The 23,953-nt window shown below is 39.6% G+C and overlaps 1 protein-coding gene across 4 annotated transcripts in view; it reads left to right on the forward strand.

The window, feature by feature from the left end:
- The window catches only part of arhgap20b (Rho GTPase activating protein 20b), a 110,110-nt gene that overhangs the window by 68,718 nt on the left and 17,439 nt on the right, over positions 1-23,953 (forward strand). For 3 of the 4 annotated variants that reach the window (XM_043704831.1, XM_043704834.1, XM_043704835.1), the window contains 7 exons: positions 987-1,064; positions 2,584-2,650; positions 6,070-6,258; positions 14,838-15,016; positions 17,670-17,831; positions 19,734-19,843; positions 22,609-22,798. In XM_043704831.1, the coding sequence (XP_043560766.1) occupies positions 987-1,064; positions 2,584-2,650; positions 6,070-6,258; positions 14,838-15,016; positions 17,670-17,831; positions 19,734-19,843; positions 22,609-22,798 (975 nt within the window). The remainder of the gene's footprint in view (positions 1-986; positions 1,065-2,583; positions 2,651-6,069; positions 6,259-14,837; positions 15,017-17,669; positions 17,832-19,733; positions 19,844-22,608; positions 22,799-23,953) is intronic. The other variant, XM_043704833.1, reaches the window with a different exon arrangement.

Genomic DNA, 23,953 nt, shown 5'->3' on the forward strand with positions numbered 1-23,953 from the left:
GACAACTATCTTTGTGGAATTTGCACATTCTCCCCATGTTTGAATGGGTTTCTTCTTATTGCTTGTGGCAGGACTACAGAGCTTAGATCTGATCTGTTGGTTGTGGGATCACTTATCTCTGTTTATCACTTGCTGCTTATGCTGTTTGGGATGCTATTATTCCTGTTTGAAACCTCATTTGGTGTCGTTCCTGGTATGCCCTCCTGTACTGTCCATTAAACCAGGGTTGATCCTCTGGCTTGATGGGAATGGTTGAGTGGGGGATATGTTGGGCCATGGGGTTACTGATTGAGTTGGAATACAATTCCGCTGCTATAGATTGGCCACAGCGCCTCATGGATGCCCAGCCTTGTGTTTCTAGATCTGTTTAAAGTCTGTCCCATTTAGCACAGTGATAGAGCCACACAACACAATGGAGGATATTGTCAATGTGAAGGTGAGATTTCGTCTCCACAAGGACTGTGTTTTGGACACTCTCACTCTTTACTGTCATGGACAGATGCATTTGCAGCCGGCAGATCGATGAGGATGAGGTCAAGAAAATATTTTCTCCTCTTGTTGGTTCCCTCACAACCTGCTCCAGATCCAGTCGAGCAGTTATGTCCTTTCGGACCCAATCAGCTCGATCAGGAGTGCTGCTGCTAAGGCACTCTTGGTGGTGGACATTGAAATCCCCCACTTAAGGTACATTTTGTACCCATGCCCCACTTAGTGCTTGCTCCAAGCATTGTCCAACAGAGCAGTAGTGATTCATCAGCTGAGGGAGGACAGTGTATGGTAACCAGCAGGAATTTCCTTGCTGGGATAAATGGAGCTAGGTGTTTGATGACTGGTGTGGACACTGGTGTGGATGATCCAAAGGGTTTCCTTCTGTAATTTAAAGCTCTATAATTTATGACTGAATACATTATACCATTCTTGAAAAACATAAAAATTAAAATATGTTCAGATGAAACTAACGCGGGCATCTGTTTTTGATTTACTAGGCATTAACACTTATGGTGGGTAACACAGATACAGCGAGAAAGGTAATTAAAATGGCAGCTCAACAGCTCAATGCAAAAGTAAGTTGAATTGTTTTATGTTTGTACATTGCTTACGAACCATTACACATCAATTACACTTACTGTGCATGAGGCGATCTCCCAAGTCCTGCTCACAGATAACTTTGAATTTGAAGTATAAATTGATGTATGGATACCCATTTGGTTTCAATATGTAATTTTAGACGGTATCCATATAACATCAGAGGCCAATTGTAAACTTGTAACTTTCAGGTGTTGGTACAGTGAGTGGCATCTTTTAGATTATTTTTGTATCTGTAACAATATGTAATATTTAGAGTATGATATCTCACAAATTATGAACATTTATTAGATGCAAAATTGGTAAATATAAACTGACAAATTGCCAGTGACATTACCACAGTGGGTTAGAGGTTGCATTTTTCCAAGAAACGCAGTTGGGGTGATAAATGTTACAATTTTCAACAGGTGGAATAATCAACACAGTGGCTCTGAAATTTTGTCAAATTTTATTGCTTCAGATTTGCTTTTCTCTTCATGGTAGTTGTTAGTGTCTGGGTCAATATTGATTCAGAGATTTGTGAGCTTTCTGATTGGTGGTCAATTTCCATTGCGGGAGCGTGTTCCTTTAAGGCCATGGAGTCCATTCATAAAAGTCAATACAGTTTGATGTCTTTCAGAGTTATTCTTGGTGATGGAACATTTTAGATTGAAATATTTCAGGCTGTAGCTTTTAACTGTGCAATGAAAATTATTATAGACGTTAGTTTGAAATATTTATGTGTGCATAGCAAACAAAATTCAGATATATTTGTCTCGTTAAGTGAATAGGTACTTAGCAAAGTATGAACTTAATTAAAAATACCTTTTATTAGCTGTTACATAATTTTCCAGAAAGCTAACTGTGTTGATGTACCCATATATCAATAAATCACAAAAAGAATCCAATTATTTAAATTATTCACTACCAAAATGCAAGAAGAAATACGGAAATGCTATTAAGTCTTAGATTGTTAATTATTTACACCACTGTAAATTCCCATTTCCAAGTAAATAATGGGAATATAATGCACTCCACCCACCTATATGGGTGAAGAGGTCATGGCCAACATCAATCTTCTATTTTTCTCCTAAGCTATAGCAGTAATCACCTCTATCAATCAGTATTACAAACTGGAAACCCTCTTGGGTGAACAAAGTGAATGAAAATTCCAGTGAACCTTCCCTCCTGGCTTCATTAAGTTTATAGATTACTTTGCCCTCACAGATCACCCTTCCTTCACATGGGCAGGAATTAGCAGTGCTGTAGACAACCACCCATGCATGAATGGAAATCAACTTCCATCTACCGAAAAGAAACAACTACGCACCCCCATCCAACATCCACCTCTGTGAACCCCAATTACACACCAACAATTGATTCACTTTCCACCCCCCCCCCCCCCTTACAACCCTCATGACTGAACAGAAATCCTGGACTTTGAGGTATAGTTTGCCTGCTCATATTCATGTGAATTGAATCATAACATTAATTGATTTTTATTTACAAATCAAACAGGACAGAGCTTATAATTACCAGCTTTGGGTGATTTCAGGAAAAGAGGCTACACCATACCCACTGATTGGTAAGTAGTGGTTTTAATCTTGAGCTGATTCAGTGATTAGGTTTAGTATGCCTTAAAATAGGATAAGCTTCACAACTGCCTAGAGGCAGAAACATTTCTGTTGCTGGGGAACTCTATTGATAGCCTCGTTGTGGGGAAAAAAACACGTGCTACAGAAATAAGCCAACTCACCAGATTCAATCCAAAGTATGGATAATGCTAGAAATTTGAATGAAAAACAGCATCTGTGGAGAGAGAAACAGAGATAGACAGACATTTGTTGTCCAATTAAAGACAAAAGATACATCAAGGAACTTTTGAGACCAGTAGGACAGCTGACAGCAACCCCACCAGGACAGGTGAGTGCTTTTACAGGATATTGAGACCTTGAAGGCTCCCTGAAGTGGAGACGTTCATCAAGATCTTCCTTCAGTCGTGAGAAAGATGACATAGTATGATGAGGCGCTATAATGACGAGGATTGAACTCTCCAATGGTCATTTCTGGCCTTCAGTGAGCAGCCTCCCCTTGCTATCAATTAACTTAACCACACATGATCCATTGCTCTTCCCCTGAGAAGCTGCGTCTAGTGTTTTACTGGGCTCTGGACACATTGGTCTCTCCGATATTGGAAAAGTTGCAGCATTGTTTCAAAATAGGCCTTGGTTTAGACTGCTAATGGCTTCATTGACTGCCTGCTTCTGTAAAATTTCTTAGCTCCCATAGCCCACTGCAGATGGGAAAGTCACCCAGAGGCAGGATAGTGTTTGTCAGCCATCTTAATGAGGTTTCTTACTAGCTTCCTGATGTCCTCAGCTCCAAACCTCTCTCCACAGAGCTGGGAAGACTTAGCCCTGTTTTTGTCTCCATTGATGCTGCCAAACTGCTGAATATTTCCTGCATTTCCTGTGTTTATTCCGGACTCAGTAATAATCTGTGTTGAGTTGGATAAATAAAGACATGGCAACAGCTGAGAAGTGGGAATTTGCCAATGTTCCCTGAGTTATAATGGAATAAATAAAACAGCAAAGGTTTCAGCTCTTGATCACTATCAAACATCCCCAGTAGAAAGTTAGCAGATGTGAAGCTGAATTGGGGCATGATCAGGTTTACTTATGGTTCTCCTTTTATAACACCAGATAATGGGTATTTAATTGATTAGATTAAGAGACAGCAATTCATTGGCTCACAGCTGTGGATCAGATAGTAGCACACTCACCTTTGAACTATAAAGGTTGTGGATACAAGTCTCAAGTCTTGAGCACAAAGATCAAAGGTGACTCTCCTGCATTACAGCGTAGGATATGAGACATGAAACCATTGCCCCATCTGCTTACTTGGGTGGTGTAAATGACCCTATAGCAGGGTCTTAGAGAGGACCAAAAGGTTTCCCCCATGCCCTGTTAATATTTATCCCTCAGAGAACATGATAAAAATATATTGTCTGCTGTATGTGGGGGGTTGCCAACCATAAACTAGCCGCTTATGGTTATACAGTCTAGCAGTGAATACACTTCAAGCAAATGATCTCATTGGCAGTAAGTATGGTTGTGAATGGTATTTTCTATTTATCAGGAAGTCTTCCTCTTTTTCTCATGCAGCTCCTATATCTTAAGGAGAGCAGGGTAAAAGATTTTAAAAATGTGAAATGGAATAAATTATCATCTTTGACAATTCTGGCATAGATCTTAACATGCTGGAAGCAATCCTATACTTAAAAATCTATATATTCACAGTCCTGGTTCTGTCTGTTCTGCCATCCATTTAGAATTTTACTACTTTGGATATATTCCCATTACCTGTTCCTTGTTTTTCCAAAAGCAAAGTAAAATGTCTTATAATTAATTTATGGTGAGTACTTTTGCTCAGTGAGGTGAATGGAATATATCTGAATGCTTTATATATAATGTTAGATTGAGTGCTGTGTTATATCAAATTGAAATAAGGCTCCCGCTACTCTGTAATTTTCTTTGTCTGTTTTTGGATCAGCCAGGAGGGTCCTTGAGCAGGTATCTGTAAGTTCCTGAAATGAAAACTTCACCAAAAGGTAATAAATGTAGAGGGGAAATAGTGGTATACCAGTGGTATACTAGTCATTCAGAGATTAGAGTGGTGCTAGAAAAGCACAGCAGGTCAGGCAGCATCCGAGGAGCAGGAAAATTGACATTTCGGACAAAAGCCCTTCATCAGGGATAGAGGCAGGGAGCCTCCAGGGTGGAGAGATAAATGGGGCAGTGGGGCTGGGGAGAAGGTAGCAAAGAGCTATCTTCCCCCACCCTCCTCTCTGACCTATCACCTCCATCCCCACCCCCATTCACCTATTGTACTCTTTGCTACCTTCTCCCCAGCACCCCCCGCTCCCCCATTTATCTCTCCACCCTGGAGGCTTTCTGCCTTTATTCTTGATTAAGGGCTTTTGTCCGAAACGTCAATTTTCCTGCTCCTCACATGCTGCCTGACCTGCTGTGCTTTTCCAGCACCACTCTAATCTAAACTCTGGTTCCCAGCATCTGCAGTCCTCACTTTTGCCTAGTCATTCAGAGACTCAAACTAACACTCTGGGAACACAGGTTTGAGACATAACATGGCAGTTCATGGAATTTAAATTTAATTAATAAATCTGGAATTGAAAGTTGATCTTATTTACGGTGTCATGAATCAATTGTCATGAAGATCCACCTGACACATGCATGTTCTTTAAGGAATCTGCCATTCTTACCTGATCTGGCCTACATGGGACTCCAAAGCCACTGCCTAGTGGCTTACTTTTAACTGCCTTCTGAAATGGCACTAGCAAACCATTCAGTTCATGGGTAATTAGAAACAGACAGCAAATAATGGCCTTGCTAGTCACATCCCCATCTCATGAATTTTTTTTAAAATCATGACTGATACATAGAAAAAGTGACAGGCAAATTACAGACATTCAGATCCCACAAGCAACCGCAAGATAAATGATTAACTATTTGTTTAGTTTTTATTAGTTATGAGGGGAATGTTTGCTAGTATATCAGCAGAACTCCTTTGCTCTTCTTTGAATTGAGTGTTCTAATGCTGTATTAATGCCGTTTAAAAATCTGAGGCAAACAGTGCACACAATTATGTGGCTTATGAAACATAGAAATAGTTCCAGACAGTCCAGGCTGGTGTTATTTTTCCACTTCAGCCTCTTCCCTTCTTTCTCATCTAAATCTATCATTTTAACCCCTATTTCTTTCTCCCTCATATGCTTATCAAGCTTTGTCCTAAATGTATCAACACTTTTTACTTTAACCACTCCCTGTGGCAGTAAGTTCCATGTTCTCATCACTTCAGAAGTTTCTTCTCAATTCCCAGTTATATTTCCTGGTGACTATCCCTATCTTAAATTGATGGCCTAATGCCAAAATAAACTATTTACTTCTCATAGCTAAACAAAGTGTTTTCCATTTTATGTTACAGGACATGAGCAACCATTTAGTGTGATGATGAACTGCCTCAGAGACTTTATAGCTCACATGGAAAGATCTGATATTAATACCCAATCGCAGGGTAGCAACAGAGCCATCCTCTTTGAGGATCTCCCAAAAGCCAAGCAATGTCAGTTTATTCTGAAGCCAAGGCCCCAGCCAGACATCCATGTAACCAGAGGTTAGTGACGTGTAAAATAATCAAACACATTGTTGGAGGATAAAGAGGAAATTAAGTTATTGTAAAAAGTTCCAAACCAGTAAAAGATTACTTTGAACTGTTATAAGGAGGGTATTCTTCTTGCAAAATAACACATGGAATGGATGTCCAAGCAGAACAATGGACATAGAAAGCCTAAAGTCATTTAAGAAACATTTACTTCAAATACTTACTTCAATTAGTGAAGTTTATGTATGTTCTGAATGGCCTATGGTTCTTGAATCACGCATAGCAGAATAGATTTAAGAGTAGCAGTGAAAGGCCATGCTTGTACTCAGTACTAAATGTAATTATATATACAGTATGCACAACTAAGCTGTTTTGTAATATACACCCAGTGTACAGAGCTTAATGTTTTTTTAAATCTGACAGAATATTTTGTTATCAGTTTTCAACAGAAGGCAGTTACATCTTTGGCTTTCTGAGGTATTTGATGTGATTAGGTAAGGTAGAAACCAGCTGGTTAGACAGTTAAAATTGCTGAGGAGATTTAGCTGCTGATATCCTGCTGCATTCATGTTGCTTATTTTAATATCCTGAATATGTGGCAAAATATTTGCCAAAAACTGGAAGGACCTTTCTCTTTCAATATGTAGATCAAGCTCTGAACATGTTCCAAAGCCCTAATTGCAATGACCTGAACAGGCAAATCATTATGGGTTTTCCATCAGGTGGAGATAGTAAGAAGAGGAACCAAAATAAAATGAGACTTAAATAAACAATTTTCTTACCCTATTTGAACAATTGTCCTGTGAAGACCCTTACAGAAGGTTAGTTCTTTTCTGTTGTTGATATCCTCCAATTACCCAGCTCTTCCCAAATCCAAAATTATCCAAAACCTCTCTCCCCATGAGGCTTACCTAAGTGTCAGTAACTATTCTTCTGGTCCTGGTCAACTTCCACCTGAAATTATGATCCTGTATGCCAGCTGGCTTCCCACCCATTTCAATACTCTAAATGCATTCTGACTAGAGTCCTATCCAGCCTCAGCGGTACATCTCTGCTCTTGATATTCTAGCCTTCTCAAGATGAATGCTAACCCTGCATTTGCCTTCCTAACTGTCCAATGAATCTACAAGTTAACCTTAGGAGAATTCTGAACTAGGATGCTCAACTCCCTTTGTGCTTCAGATTTCCAAACCCTTTGACAATTTAGAAAATAGTCTACATTGCTATTCTTCCTTCCAAAGTGCATAACCTCACATTTTCCCACATTGTATTCCATTTGGCATTGCTTTGCTCACTCTCCTAGTCTGTTCAAGTCCTCCTGAGGGCTCCCCATCACCTTAACACTGTCCCTCCACTTTAACTTTGTGTCATCTGCAAGCTCAACAGCAATGCTCCCAGTTCCTTCATCCAGATCATTAATGTATATCATGATTAGTTTTGCTTCCAAAACTGACCCCTTTGGACTGCAACTAGTTACTGACTACCATCTTGAAAAAGACCTCTTTTATCCCTACTCACTGCCTTCTGCCAGTCAGCCAAACCTTTATCCATGCCAGTATATTTCTTCTAACACCATGGGCTTGGTTTTATTTAGGAGCCTCCTGTGTGGTACCTTGTCAAAGAACTTCTGGAAATCAAAATAGATCATGTCTACTGACTCTCCTTTGTCTAACTTGCTTGTTATCACATCAAAGAATTCTAATAGCTTTGTCAGACATGACCTCCCCTTGATGAAGCCATGTTGACTCAGTCCGATTTTACTATACATTTCCAAGTATTCTGCAATCTCATCCTTAATAATGAACTCTAAAATCTTCACAATGACCGAGTTCAGGCAAATGCATGTATAATTTCTTATCTTCTGCCTCCCTCCCTTCTTAAACAGGTGTATTATGCTAGCCATTTTCTGGTTCCCAACACCTGACTCCAGTGATTCCTAAAAGATCACCACCAATGTCTCCACAATCTCCTCAGCTATCTCCTTCAGAACTTGAAGTGTAGTCCATCTGATGATTTATCCAGCTTCAAATCATTCAGCTTCCCCGGCACCTTCTCCTCAGTGATTCACATTACGTTCACCTTTGTCCCCTAACTCTCTTGAAGGTCTAGTATGCTATTGGTGTCTTCCACTGTGAAAACTGATGCAAAACATCTAATCAGTTAGTCTGCCATTTCTTTGTTCCTCATTTCTACTTCTCCAACCTCATTTTCCAATGATCCAATGTCCACTCTTGCCTCTCTCTTACTTTTCATATATCTTTGTAAAAGGCTCTTTTATATATTATCCTCTTTTATATTATTAGCAATCCACTTTTATATTATTAGCTAGCTTACCCTAATATTTCATCTTCTCCCCTTTATTGCTTTTTTTAGTTAACCTCTGCTGGTTTTTAAAGGCTTCCCAATTCACCATGTAGTATGTTTTTTGTTTTGCTTTTATGCTGTCCCTGAATTCTGTTGTCAGCTATGGTTGTCTCATCTTCCCCTTAGCATGTTTCTTCTTCCTTGTAATGAATTTCTGCTGTGCCTTCCGAATTACCCTGAGAAACTCTGACCATTGTTGCTCCACCATCTTCCCTGCTGAGCTCTATCCAATCAACTGGGGCCAGCTCCTCCCTCATGTCTTTGTAGCTACTTTTACACAATTGTAATACAGTTGCATCTGATTCAATTTTCTCCCTCTCAAGCTGCAGGGTGAATTCTATCATATTATGGTCACAGCTCCTTCAGAGTTAGTTCACCTTAAACTCCCTAGTCAACTCTGCTTCATTATACATCACCAAAAACAAAATTGTCTGATCCCTAGTAGGGTCTATCACAAACTGCTTCAAAAAAACCCATTGCATAGACATTCCATGAGTTCCTTTTCTTGGGATCTGATACAAACCTGATTTTCGCAGTCCACCTGCATATTGAAGTCCCCCATGATTATTGCAATGGTGCCTTTCTTATGTGTTTGTTCTATCTCCTGATTTATTTTTTGTCCCACTACTTGACTACTGCTAGGATGCCTGTACAGAATCAAAAGGTGTGGTGCTGGAAAAGCACAGCAGATCAGGCAGCATCCAAGGAACAGGAGACTGGAAGTTTCGGGCATAAAACCTTCAACAGGGATGTGGGGGAGGGGGGATGGTGTCCAAGGGGACTGAGAGATAAATAGGAGGGGGGTGGGGTGGGGTGAAGGTAGCTTGGAAGGCGATAGGGTGACCTCTTGAACTGTCCTACCTGTCCATCTTCCTTCCCACCTATCCACTCCACCATCCACTCCGGCCTATCACCATCACCCCCCACCTTCATCTACCTATCGTCTTCCAAGCTACCTTCCTCCCAGTCCCACAACCTTCCTAATTATCTTTCAGCTCCTTCCTCCTCCACATTCCTGATGAAGGGTTTATGCCCAAAACATCGACTCTCCTGCTCATCGAATGCTACCTGACCTGTTGTGCTTTTCCAACGCCACACGTTTTGACTCTGATCTCCAGCATCTGCAGTCCTCACTTTCTCCTAGGCCTCTACAGAACTCCCATCAGAGTTTTTTCCCCTTTGCAGTTCTTCAACTCCACCCACACAGATTCTACACCTTCCAACCCTATGTTGCTTCTTGCTATCAAATTAATTTCACTTCTTGCTAACAAGGCAACCATACCCATCTGCCCATCTGTTTTATCTTTTGATTGGGCATGTATCCTTGGATATTTAGTTCCCAGACCTGATATCCTTGCAGCCTGATTCTATGATGACCACAACGTTGTGCCTACTAATTTCAACCTGCACTACAAACTGATTTACCTTGTTTTGTATACTGCGTGCATTTAAATACAATATCCTCAGATCTGCATCGACTGCCCCCATCTCATAGTTGTCCACTTACCTGCTGTGCCTGAAGTTAGATTTCTGAGCCCTTCCATACTCTCTATCCTATTACCCGGTCTGGAACTCTTAATAAACTTTCCTGAGACCTCCGTTCCTTTAAATCTTTCCATACTTCTCCATGCAACTGAAACCCCACCCACTATTTAGTTTAAAGCCCTTACCCACAGCCCTAGGAATTCTGGTCCCCACATGATTCAGGTGGAGCCTGTCCCTTCCTTCCCCCGTACTGGTACCAATGTCCCATGAATTGAAAACGTTTCTCTTACACCAATCTTTAAGTCATGTGTTTACGTCTCTAATCTTGTTGACCGTGTGCCAGTTAGATGTTGGCTCAGGTAGTAAGCCAGAGGTCATTACTGTTTTGGTTCTGTTTTTTAAATTTAGCCCCTAGTTGCTCATATTCCCTCAGCAGAACCTCTTTCCTCTTTCTAACTATGTTAGCTACCTACGTGGACCATGATGACCAGATTTTCCCTTTCCCATCCCAAGTTCCTGTGCAGTCCAGAAGAGATATCCTGAATACAGGCATCAGGCAGGCAACACAGCCTTCACGACTCTCAATCCTGGTCACAGGGAACAGTGTCTATTCCCCTGGCTATACTATCCCTGATTCAACTCCATTTCTCTTTTCTTCCAATCTCCTTTGAATAGAAAAGAAAGGTGACATCTCAGATATTTTTTATAAAACCTTAAGTTATCTCAGGACTGTGACTTGACAGAAGTTCTGAAATCTACATATTAATCACTCAAAACTTGCTTCCCCATTCTAATTGATTAAAAACTGAACAGCAAGCTAGGTTAGTTCAATACTTTGCATCAATTGTATGATACCCTGATCTTTTACTATAAGTTCTGTGTCATATGATCCTACCCCACTAGCTTCCTGACGAAGGAGCAGCGCTGTAAAAGCTTGTACTTCCCAATAAACCTGTTGGACTATAACAAGGTCTCTCATGGCAGACTGATACAAAAAGGTGAAGTCACATTGATTCTGCCATAAGCTGGTAAGATAGATGAAGAACTACCTTATTCATAGAAGACAGATTAGTGGTGAAACAGTGTTTTTCTGACTAGAGATCTGTGGTCAGTGGTGATCTGCAGGGATCAGTGCTGGGACCCAGTGTTGTTGTTTGTAATACTTATAAATGATCTGGAGGGGAATGAAAGATTTGGGGAGCTGCAGGTAGTGAGGAGGATTGCCAAAGGATTCAGCTTTGGTTGGAGACTTGGGTGGAGAAATGTCTGATGGAGTTTAATCTGGACAAATGAGCGATGAGGTATTTTGGAACATGTAATGAAGGAGGAAAATATACAGTAGATGGCAGAACCCCGGTCATCGTACAGAGCAATCTTGGTCTCCAGATCCATTGTTCCCTGAAAGTTAAACACAAGTAGAAAAGGTGGTCAAGGAGGCAGATAGCATGTTTGTTTCCATCAGTTGAAGCATAGAGTATAAAAACTGGCAAGTCAGATTGTAGCTGTATAGAACTCTACTTAGGCCACATTTGGAATATTGTACACAGTTCTGGTTGCTACACTAGCAGGAGGACGTGGAAGCTTTGGAGAGGGTATGGAAAAGGTTTACCTGCATGTTACCTGATTTGGAGGGTATTTGCTGTGAGGAGAGATCGGACAAACTTGATTTGTTTTCACTTCAATGGCAGAGGCTGAGGGGTGAGCTGATAGAAGTTTACAAAATTACAAAAGGCATGGATAGAATGGAAATTTGGAGGCATTTTCCCAGAGCAGAAATATTAGAGGACATAGGTTTAAGGTAAAAGGGGGAAAGTTTAAAGTAGATGTGAGAGGCAAGTGTTTTACACAAAGGAATGCACTGCCAGAAGAGACATTGAAGACAGATATAGTGGCAACATTTAAGATGCACTTTGACAGATATGCGAATAGATAGGAAATAGAGGGATACAGACCATGTGCAGGAGAAAGGTTTTTAGTTTTAAAAAGTATCATATGTCAGCGCAGTCTTGGTGGGCCAAAGAGCCTGGTCCTGTGCTGTTCTGTTCGTTGTTCTTTATCACATTAAACACTTGCATAAACACAAATATAATGTTTAAAAAAGTGAGGAGTGCCAAATACAAAAAGGAAGATTAAGAATTACCAATTGAAAATTTCATTAGAGTCCTTGAGATGTTAGGCTTTAACCAGAGAATGCAATTGTCTGTTGATATCTTTTGTTATCAGCAATGGTGAAATTTATACATTCCCTAGAACAGGGATTCTTGAAGTGGGTGTCAGGGCCCCAAGTGGAGGGGATGTGAGCTCTGAGGCAATAATTGCCACTGTGGGTCTCCAGCTAAGTTATCACAGCCATGCTCATACTCTAACTGTCACAGTTCTCATCATGGAGCTGCAACAACTTTCAAATCTCAAAATAGACTCACCTTGGGAAAAAGTTTAGAAAAGTGCTGTTCTAGAGATCCCAATGAATGGATATTACTCCAATTTGCTTAATCGGTGGATATTGCTTTTCAAGAGATTGAGAGAAACAGGGAATGAGAGATCTAGCCTTCCAGTTCTGCTGTTACAAAACCATCATGCTGCTTTCTGTGTTGCCTAAGAGCTGTTGCCTGAAGTACAGTTCCTTTGTATATTCCCTTGTGTGGCTTCATTGTTTTTCTCTAGCTGGAGGATTTGCAGGTAAATTTGATCCCAATATGGGAAACCTCCAGAAAGGTATAAATCAAACAAGAGATACAGAACTGAATTACTGGTGTCAGTAGTTTTGACTACATGTTAATTTCAAGACAGACTGGATCTGGTTTCTTGATGATTTCAAGAGCTTAGCTCTAAATGGTCAAATGATCCTACTTCAGTATTCTTTTTAAAAGCATTTTACTTCATGAAAGGTCCTAGGTATTAAAATCAGATAACCAAAGCTAAAAATTGATAATCTACTTTTACCATTATCAAATATTTTCCAACAAAATATTGTGAAGCATTACTAATGAGCACAAACAGGATGAGCATTCCAGCAAATATAGATTTAATAAGTGATAAATTGTTTACTACTTTCAATTTCTTGTCCCAATTTAGCAAATGCCATATTCATAGAATTTTACATTGTATTCAAATGTTGGCGCTTTCACTTCGAAAAGTACCAAAGTTTAGCAGATTTCCCATCCTTGTCCAAAGATCAGTTGTGTGCACTATAATCTGTACCTCATCTCAGTTGTATAGATCAGAGAATCAAATCTGGAACCATCTATTCTGTCAAGTCTTAGAGTAGAAGTCACAACTACACTGAAAGTCAAGTAAAACAATCACATAATTATGTAATTAAGAAGTCCTATGGGATAAGTTTGCTATTTTAATCTCAGAACAAAAACTGTAAATCGTTTCTTTCCTGTTCTTCCTGGTGAAGGGATTCTTTAACAATTGCAACACTTTCAATTAAAGTGCTCCCCTGGTGTTCTTGAGAATCCTTTGCAGCTTTCTATGATGTGGTCAAACTTCATGTCATGTCATGACATGCAAACTGTTCCTGTGTGTGGTTCCAGAGCAGCTTTTGTTGCAAACATGTTTCCCAAAATGAATCTATGGTTCTAACTGCTTCTGAAATCAGTGTTGCTGGAGAGTTTTGAATAGCAGTATGTTGTATGTGGTAAAAAGGGAATACTTTAGCTGCTGGTTGCTCAGCCTGATGCAGGAACCAGTACTGCTTGGAGTTAATGATTACTGCAGCCATAGCATTATTTATAGTTCCCTAGCTCCTAAATTTGAGCTCAGAACAACAAATGATTTTATTGGCATTTACTGGAAAACATAATATTTAAAAATAAGAATTGATTATTATATTAGAATTATCATTCAAAATATTGAGGTTGAATCTCTGCCAGAGTTTCTCACACATTTTATGAACCTTGGTGGAATGGAATTTATGCCATTTTTCCAGTGTTGACCTGGCTTTTAAGTGGGAACATTCCTGCAGAATTAATCCCCCAGTGTGCTCCTTTTCTTTTGTTCTCATCAAGTTCATGAATATCTGTGCTAAGAAATGGGAGCCCATTGTTTTGGGCACTTCTATAAGCACTAAGCACTCTCAGGTCCATGTTTCGATCTATTCCTGTTTCAGAACAATATACCTTATTCATTGAAATATTTCTGCACTTCCTGCACTAGCTTTCCTGATATCTCTCTAAGCCAGATTACTGTTTTACATCAATGTCTCATGTATAAATATGGCAGCCAGCAGGGACAGAACACAATAAACCCTGGACTGGTTTACTGTCAGGTCCCGAAAGTAAAAACTAAAACAAAATCAAATGCTGGAAATGAGAAACAAAAACAGACCTTGCTGGAAAAACTTAATAGGTCTGGCACCATCTTTGGAGATGGAGAGAAAGTAGAGTTAACATTTCAGATCCAGTGATCTTTCTTCTGAACTTTAGACCTGTTGAGTTCTTCTAGCAATTTCTGCTTTTGTTTCCCAAAAGTGATGGTTTGATATTTAACCCATTATACCATCTAAACCTTCTCTCACACCTTACATAATACATTTCATGAGAAGCAAATAAATGGGTCAAGGAATCAGTTACTTAGTAAAATTTGAACAATAAATGATGAGACAAAGATGAACTTGATGTAATTCTTCTTTACTCCTTCCTACTTTCTCCTGTCACATTTAACTGATCAGCATTTTAAAGCATAGTTGGACACTTGAGTCATGATAACCCCATTTTTACTTCCTTTTTTTGTTCCAGAATCAACTCCAAAACCACTTAAAAAGAAGAAGTCATTGATAGACTGGGCTCTGCGCCGAAGCTCCAGCAACCAGTCAGATAGCAGTCTTATTTTGGACTCTCCAGTCACACCAAGGAAACTTTTTGGTCTGTCCCTACCATCCATCTGTAAGAATGGTACCCTTCCTAAGCCAATTATGGTAAGAAGTACAGCTGACCATTGACCACTGACTAAGGACAATCCATTAGCTGTGAAGTGCTTTGAAATATCCTGTGGATATGAAAGGCATTACAATTTTTTTTCTTTTTTTTTCCTTTTTTTTCTTTTCTGTACTTCCTTTGAATTCTTCCCTTTCTTTGTTACTGCTTGCTGCTACAGTAAAATGTTTCAGCATGTATTCAGGTTATAGCTCCAAGTTCAGGTTCTATGTTAACGGTCTGGATTTTCATGAAGTTGGGAGGGCACAGGGTGAAAATAGTAATTAGGACTTGATTCCTGACCCATTCCTGAGATTTCCAATTTTCACCAACGCGAGTTGAGGGTGTGAGGTGGTTCAGGTCATAAGACCGCACATTGTACTCCTAATCTGGCCAGCTCCATAAGGGGCATATGTATCTCCTAGTCCTCTACAACTTTCATGGGACTAAGCTAGCTTTTAAAAGACTTGTGTTTCACTGCACCTCAGAAGTGTAAATGACCATAGTCTGGGTGAGGGAAACTTTTGAAAGATACTCCATCCACTTATGTTCCACCACCCAGCCTAGTGGCCCCACACATCATCCAAGCCAAACTATGAGTCTCACCTACATCCAATTGTCCACCCATAACTATTAACCTATTCCATAGTACCACTAAACCTTGTAGTGATAAGAGTATGTAATAAAACACTTTTTAAGAAATTGTCATTAATTAATAACTTTACACTTTCTTAAAAAAGGCTACAGGCTTATAAACCTGTCAATCTTCTAGGCTTTTTAAGATATCAATAGCCAAATCTGCAAGCACTGGAAACCATTTTACATGCATTAATAAACCTTATGTAACTGATAACATTGATCAGAGTCAGACTGTCAATCAAACAGTTTTGTTTTCCTTCTGCTCAGCTGTTTTAACACTCAAAAACTCTGATCTCTCAGCCAAGAGTGCATAGTAAGGCGTGGCTGAGAGCTCAGACATCCATTAGAGAGTTGAAAAAGCTAAGCCACAGGAAAATCATCTCTTGATTGACATCTCTGACTCCCTATTCTGTGCTGTCAGAGTCATAGAGACGTACAACATGGAAACAGACCTTTGGTCCAACTCATCCATACTGACCAGATATTCCAACCTAATCTAGTCCCACTTGCCAGTACCCGGCCCATATCCATCCAAACCCTTCCTATTCATATACCCATCCAGATGCCTTTTAAATGTTGCAATTGTACTAGCCTCCACCACTTCCTCTGGCAGCTCATTCCACACACGCACCATGCTTTATGTGAAAATGTTGCCCCTTAGGTCCCTTTTATATCTTTGCCCCCTCACCCTATAACTATAGCTTCTAGTTCTGGACTCCCCCACCCCAGGGAAAAGACTTTGTCTATTTATCCTATCCATTGTGCAGTGTTTATTTGCATAAGATAAAGTACTTCCAAATGCTCACGGTTTCAACTATTAACACTTTAGAAAACTGGATGATGGACATTCTTATTGACTCACTGTGAATTTTTTTAAGAAAGACAAAATTTAGGAATGGATGATTTCTTAAAGCTCTTTTATAAAAAATATATCCTATAATTATTATAGACATCATTTATGCCATAGCAAGGCCTGGAGAGTAGAAAGGGCCATGAAGTTTAGAAGGGAGCGTAGGAGTATAAAGAGCAGTAGGAGGAAAGTAGAGAGACATGCAGTGGTATGGATATGGCATGGTGAGTGTGTGGGATATGAGGGGTGAGGACAAGCTGGCTTTGCTGATTTTATTGTCACTGCGACAAAGTCCCACAACCACAAAGTAGGCCTTTTAAACAGCCTGCCTCTACTCCCTGCCACCAGTGTAGTCACCTACAAACTGACTGGCTGGCCACTGCGGCTCATACCCATACCCCTTCACAGTGACGATTATGTCTGTAGACCCATGTTTCCCTGAGACAATGGATACGGAGTCAGGATTTTCCTAACTCCCACTATCTGCCTCAAGGATGAAAACCCAGCCAAATACACTAGTCAAGATCAAACTATTGCCTGATAGTAGTTTAATTGGTTTAGTTTACAATTCAGGTTAAAGGTTGTATTAAACTTAGTCTCTTCATGAAGTTTAGAGATAGGTGTGCCTCTTTGCTTATGGTAGAAATTAGGCTTAGAATTCATAGAATCCCGACAGTGTGGAAACAGGCCCTTTAGCCCAGCAAGGCCACACTAACCTTCTAAAAGGTATCCCACCGAGATCCATTCCCCATTACTCTAAATTTACCCCTGCCTCATGCAGTTAACCTACACCATCCCTGAACACTATGGGCAATTTAACATGGCCTAACCTGCACATCTTTGGATTGTGGGAGAAAATCAGAGCACCCGGAGGAAACCCATGCAGACACAGAAAGAATGTGCAAACTCCACACAGACAGTCGCACAAGTTTGGATTCAAACTCAGGTCACTGGCGCTGTGAGGCTGCAGTGCCAACCACTGAGCCACCTTGCTGCACAATTAAGGTCAATCCTTACACTTTCAAAGTTTTACACACATACAAAACAAATTTCTGGAAAAAAAATTGTTAATTTACATCTTCGCTAGCTGTGAAAGAAACACTACTTCAAATATGAAGCAAATTTCTGATGATGTCTTCCATGAACTTGATGCTATTTCTCTACAGGATATGCTTGTCCTATTATATCATGAAGGGCCCTCCACCAAAGGAATTTTTAGGCGCTCAGCTAATGCCAAGATTTGCAAGGAACTCAAGGAGAAATTAAATTCTGGAAATGAGGTGCAAATGGACAAAGAATCTGTCTTTGTGGCAGCTGCTGTCATCACGGTATGAGTTTATGTAATATCTCTGTTCAGTTGTTAGGTTAGATCTTACACATGTCACTATTGATTATAACAGAGAAAGGCACAAGGAATGAATGGATCAGACTGAATATGATAGAATGTTGCCAACTGCGGTGTCATCATTCCATAAATATAAAACTTACAATTTGTATTTCCAATCTGGAGCCTTACCCTTTAATATCCAATTTCAAAGGATTTTCTTTCCTTTGAAACTAGATTGCTAAAATTATGCCAATTTTTTTCAAGTATTCAACTATTTTGTCACAGTAGCTCTTAAAGCAAATATCTAGATGGTGTATAGGGGATTTCCACAAACACTAATTTCTATGGTTATGATTTTTGTCATGCTTTTCTGTCTACATTACCCATTGAAATTTACTGTCAGCAGTTAAATGTAGTTGTATGCGCTCTCCACTAGGTGCCTCTAAGGTGTGAGCTCACTCTCAGCGTCATTAACATCCCTTAAACAAAATAAATCTGATATGTGTCAAGTAACAGTACGTAAATTTACTTGCTGGAATTATTGTATCTAACATGACTCCCTTGCATATTAAATCTCAAATTTTCCAGGAACCAGTCCAAAAATATAAATTTCACTGTAATCAGTGTCTGTCTTACAAATTTATTTTCAAAGACTGTAACCTCCTCTTCTGTTGCCAGACCTTGCCACAGAGACTTCTTGCAAACAAGTAGCCTTTGACTCACTGACAGCAGAATCATAGGGGAATGAGGCTTGCCTAGATGCAGAGTGTGTTGTTATCTCAGAAAATGCATCAAGTATTTTGCATACAGCAAAATCCTATAGGCAGCAATGAGAGATTAATGAGATAGCCGTTTCACTTGGTGCACTATATGACTCAGTTATTTATATTCATGTAATATGTTTAATCAATAGCCACTATGAACAATTATCATAAATAGCAGCACACTCCTGTTTTCCTTGTGGTAACCAAAACTAATAGTGAGTCAGTAATAAATGATAAATCTTAATGATTCTTCTTAGGGACATCAATCTATTTTTATTACCATCAGTTACAAAGTATATAAAAAGGGAGAATTAAAAACAGACTTTTAAAAATGTATGAGTAAATTTCATGAGATCTTACCCAGTGCAAGGCTTTCGAAGTATCACCAGTGAAACCTCAGAATATCTACTCCAAAAACAAGACCCAAGAAGAACTTATGTACAGAACAGCTTCGATTATCCAAACATCAATTATCCGATGATCTGATATGTGTCAAGTAACAGTATGTAAATTTACTTGCTGGAATTATTGTATCTAACATGACTCCCTTGCATACTAAATCAAGATCTCAAGGTCCCATAAAAACACTATCCATTATTCAAACAATCCGTTATCCGAACAAAATACCCCCCGCCTGTCTCGTTCAGATAATCGAGGTTGTTCTGTAATGGGATACATATAAAGGTAACGAATTACAGCAGTGCTTCCCAAATTTTTTCCCACTGTGACCCCATTCAAGGCTTGAAAAAAGTGATAACTCTTCAGTGAGAGTTATTGGGGTTCGCTGACATGGGGAGGGAAGGAAACTGTTAAAGTGGGACAACAATTGTTACGACTCAGTTAAAGCCCTGTGGCGGCTATTGCTGGCTCAGAACTTAGAACCCCAAAATTTCAGCATATGGCCTCACGTGGGTGCCAATCCCCACATTGGGAAGCTGTGAATTGCAGAGAGGTTCTTGGCTGCTTGTAATGGGAATCATCTAGTGTACCAATCTGGATTTTTTTCATTTAATTGTTCATTTAATTCTTTTTTTGATAATATTTACATCACCATTTCAGAGTTACTGGAATAAAACATTAATTCATAAGTGTGGCTAAACTAAAAAGAAGTCAATTACAATGTGACTATTCTTGTGTAGGACTTTCTACGTAACATTCCTGGCAGTGTTCTGTCATCTGAACTGTACGAGAAATGGATGCAAGGAATAGAAAATGAGAATGAAGAGGAAAAAATACAGTCCTTGAAGAAGTGAGCGAAACATTTCTTGACAATTTAATAAGTATATAAGTGTTTTATCTATTTCTTTGTTTGTGCTGAGCTATTTTGAGCTAGAATAACTGAGCTCAGGAAGAATATCACATAGGAATCGTAATTGGCCTCAGGATTATTGGATTAGGAAGAGAAAGTGATCTAAGATTCCTGCTACTGACTAGCACGTAGAATAATTGAAACATAGTAAACAGGAGCAGTGGTAGACCATTCGGCCCTTTGAACATGCTTCGCCATTCATTATGAGCATGACTGATCATCCAACTCAATTGCCTGTTCCCGCATTGCTATCGTATCCCTTGATCCCTTCAGCCCTAAGTGCTCTATCAAACACCTTCTTGAATTCATACAATGTTTTGGCCCCTTGACTTCTTTCCATAGTAATAAATTCACAGGCTCACCACTCTCTGGATGAAGAAATTTCTCCTCCTCTCAGTCCTAAATGGTCTACCTCATATCCTTAGACTGCGACCCTGAGTTCTGGATTGCCCCATTATCAGGACCATCCTTCTTGCATCTACCCTGGGCTAGTCCTGTTGCAATTTTATAGGTCTCTGTGAGATTCCCCCTCAGTCTTCTGAACTCCAGTGAATATAATCCTAACCAATTCAAACTCTCTTTATATGTCAATCAGAATGTTGGAGACCAAAACTACGTACAACATTCCATGTGTGATCTCAGCAAGGCTCTGTATAATTATAGCAAGACATCCCTGTTCTTGTGCTCAAATCATCTCACATACCATTTGCTTTCCTGACTGCCTGATGCATCTCCATTCTTGTCTTCAGTGACTGGTGTACAAGGACACCCAGATCTTATTGGTGGTATGGTGGCTCAGTGGTTAGCACTGCTGCCTCACAGCACCAGGGTCCCAGGTTTGATTCCAGCCTCAGGTAACTGTCTGTGTGGAGTTTGCATGTCTCCCTGTGTCTGCGTGGGTTTCCTCCCACAGTCCTAAGATGTGCAAGTCAGGTGAATTGGCCATGTTAAGTCGCCCATAGTGTTAGGTGCATTAGTCAGAGGGAAATGGGTCTGGGTGGGTTACTCTTCGGAGGGTTGGTGTGGACTGGTTGGATTGAAGGGCCTGTTTCCACACTGTAAGTAATCTAATCTAATCTTATTGCAATTCCACTTTCTCAATGAATAGCAATTCAGATAATGCATTTTCTTGTTTTTGTTCCCAGAGTGGATAATATCACATTTATAAACATTATATTGTATGTGCCATGCAATGGCCTGTTCACCCAGCTTATCCAAATCATGGAAACCGCTCTACATCCTCCTCAAAGCTCACCCTCCCACCCAGCTTTGCATCATTTGCAAATTTGGAAATATTGTATTTAGTTCCCTCATCTAAATCTTTAGTACATATAATAAACAGCTGGAGATCCAGCATGATCCCTGCAATAGTCGTTGCCTGCCATTCTTAAAAAGGCCTGTTTATTTATACTCTTTGTCTGAAAACCAATTTTCTATCTATTTCAATGCCCCACTCCCATGTGGTTTAATTTTACATGTTAATTTCTTATTAGGGACTTCATCAAAAGCATTTTGCAATTCCAAATAAACTATGTCACGGGTTTTATGTCAACTCTGAGTTAGACCTTCAAATAATTTCAGTAGTTTTGACAAGTGTGATTTGTGTTTCATAAACCCATGCTGGCTCTGTCTGATCCTGTCACTGCTTTCAAGGTGCTCTATTACTAAATCTTTTACAATGAACTCGAGCACTTTCCCCACTGCTAACGTCAGGCTGACCTGTCTTTAATTCCTGATTATCTCTTTGCCTCCCTTTATAAATACAAGGTTACATCAGCTATCCTCCAGTCTGTAAGAACTGTGCAAGAGTCTATAGAATCTTGGAAGATGACCACCAATGCAACCAATATTTCTTGGGCCACTTCCTTAACTGCTCTGGGATATAAAGGCTCTGGGGATTTACCTGCCTTCAATCTCATCAATTTCCCTGACACCATTCCTGTACTAATACTGATTTTCTTCAGTTCCTCACTCACACTAAACCCTGTGTTCCCCAATATTTCTGATATTTTATTTGTGTCCTCCTTTTTGAACACGAAAGTATCTACTTAGTTGGTCAGCCATTTTATTTTCCCCATTATAACTTCAAGTGTTTCTGACTGTAAGGGACCTACATTTGTCTTCACTAATATCTTTCCCTTTAAATATCTGTCGAACTGTATCTCAGAACAGTGATTGAATACCTCCTTTCTACAACTTCCCTGTATTCATTGTTTAGAATGATGAATGGCCCTTTGGGTGATCTGCTAGAAGTCTGTCAATAAGATACTCTTGCAGAAGCCAATGTTTTCAAAAAAGAAGGGAGAAAATTCCTACCTTGCTCAAATATTCATGCACATTTATTTAACAGCAGCAGTGATATGACAGCAGCTGGAACTAGATTCTTGATTGAATATCTGTTTCCTAGCCAAATAACATTGAAGCCAACTTCAAATCAACAACTATTACTCTGCCTGAAATCACCAGCACAAAGTTGGATTTAAACCAGGAGTTCTCTAGTCTGTATAACTCAATAGATTTGTCAATTTAACCATGAAAAGACAGTTTTTTTAATTAAGTGTTACTTGAAACATTTGTCATTGGATTAGAAAATCTATATCATCTTTGGTCCATGATGATTTTTAGTTAATTGTCATTATTGTGCCAGGATTCTGGGTTTTAAGGCAAAATGTCAAAATAACAGATATGTTTCTAATATATTGCAGTCTGGTAGAGGAGCTTCCTGAAGCAAATGTCCTTCTTCTCCGTCATTTGTTCGCTGTACTGCATCACATTGAGAAAAATTCTGAAGAAAACCAGATGACTGCATTCAACTTGGCTCTTTGTATAGCTCCAAATATGCTGTGGCTTCCTAGTCCTCTGGGCCCGGAGGAAGAGAGCAAGTGCACAAGAAAGGTAACCTATTGATTTTGGCCAATTTCTCTGGAAAATGTAACTTTAATTGTTATTGGTGCTTGAAAAGTTTTATGTTTTTGTTCTTCATCCTGAATTAGAATCAGCCAAAATTGACCTGCTAGATGAATGCCACATGCTTAACACTCATCTTATGCTGTAATGGTGTTGTGGAAAGGCACTGTCCATTATCTCCACCCTCTATTAAAACTTGTTTTCATCCTCTCAGTTCTTTAACTGTCACAGTTATGTAACAATGTCTATGGCTTCTTTAGAGGAATGTTAGATTAAACCATTGTATGTTTCTATCACCTCATAATGTCCCCTAAATAAAGTACAGTGCATACCATCATGAATTGCTTCAAAATGCAATGACTCACATTATTTAGCCAATAGCAATTATCATTTTACACATTGCAGTATAGTGGCTATGTTATTGGAATAATTATCCAGATGCTGGGTATTCTGAAATGATTGACATACCTCCTGACTTCACAATGTCTTTTTATCTCATACAAAGCATAATCAGGAATGTGTTGGAATACTCCCCAATTCATTGAAAGACAGCAGCTGGAAATGTCAAGGGGTGATAATTATATTATCTCTTGATGGAGATGGTCACTGCCTGGCACTTGTATGATGTGAATGTTATAGTTACATGTTCAACCATTGCCTGTAGTGTGCATCCTCTACAAGATACGCTGCAGCAGAGCATCAAAAGTTAGAGAGTCATACCACAGAAACAGACCCTTCAGTCTAATGTGTTCGCGCTGACTAGACATTCCAATCTGACCTAGTCCCATTTGCCAGCATTTGGCCCACATCTTTCTAAGCTCTTTCTACTCATACATCCATCCAGCTGGTTTTTAAATGTTGTAATTGTACTTGCCTCCACCACATCCTCTGGTAGTTCACTCCTTACATGCATCACCTTCTGCGTGAAAAAGTTAGCTGTCAGGAGCTTTTTAAATCTTTCCCCTGTCACCTTAAACTAATGCCCTCTAGTTTTGGACTCCCCCATCCGAGGAAAAAGACCATTCACTATATCTAAGACCATCATGATTTTATAAACCTCCATATTGTCACCACTCAACCTCCAATGCACCAGGGAAAAAAGCCCCAGCCTATTAAGCCTCCCACTCTATCTTATTCCCTTCA

The sequence above is a fragment of the Chiloscyllium plagiosum genome, chromosome 15, assembly GCF_004010195.1.
Source record: "Chiloscyllium plagiosum isolate BGI_BamShark_2017 chromosome 15, ASM401019v2, whole genome shotgun sequence".
NCBI lineage: Eukaryota > Metazoa > Chordata > Chondrichthyes > Orectolobiformes > Hemiscylliidae > Chiloscyllium > Chiloscyllium plagiosum.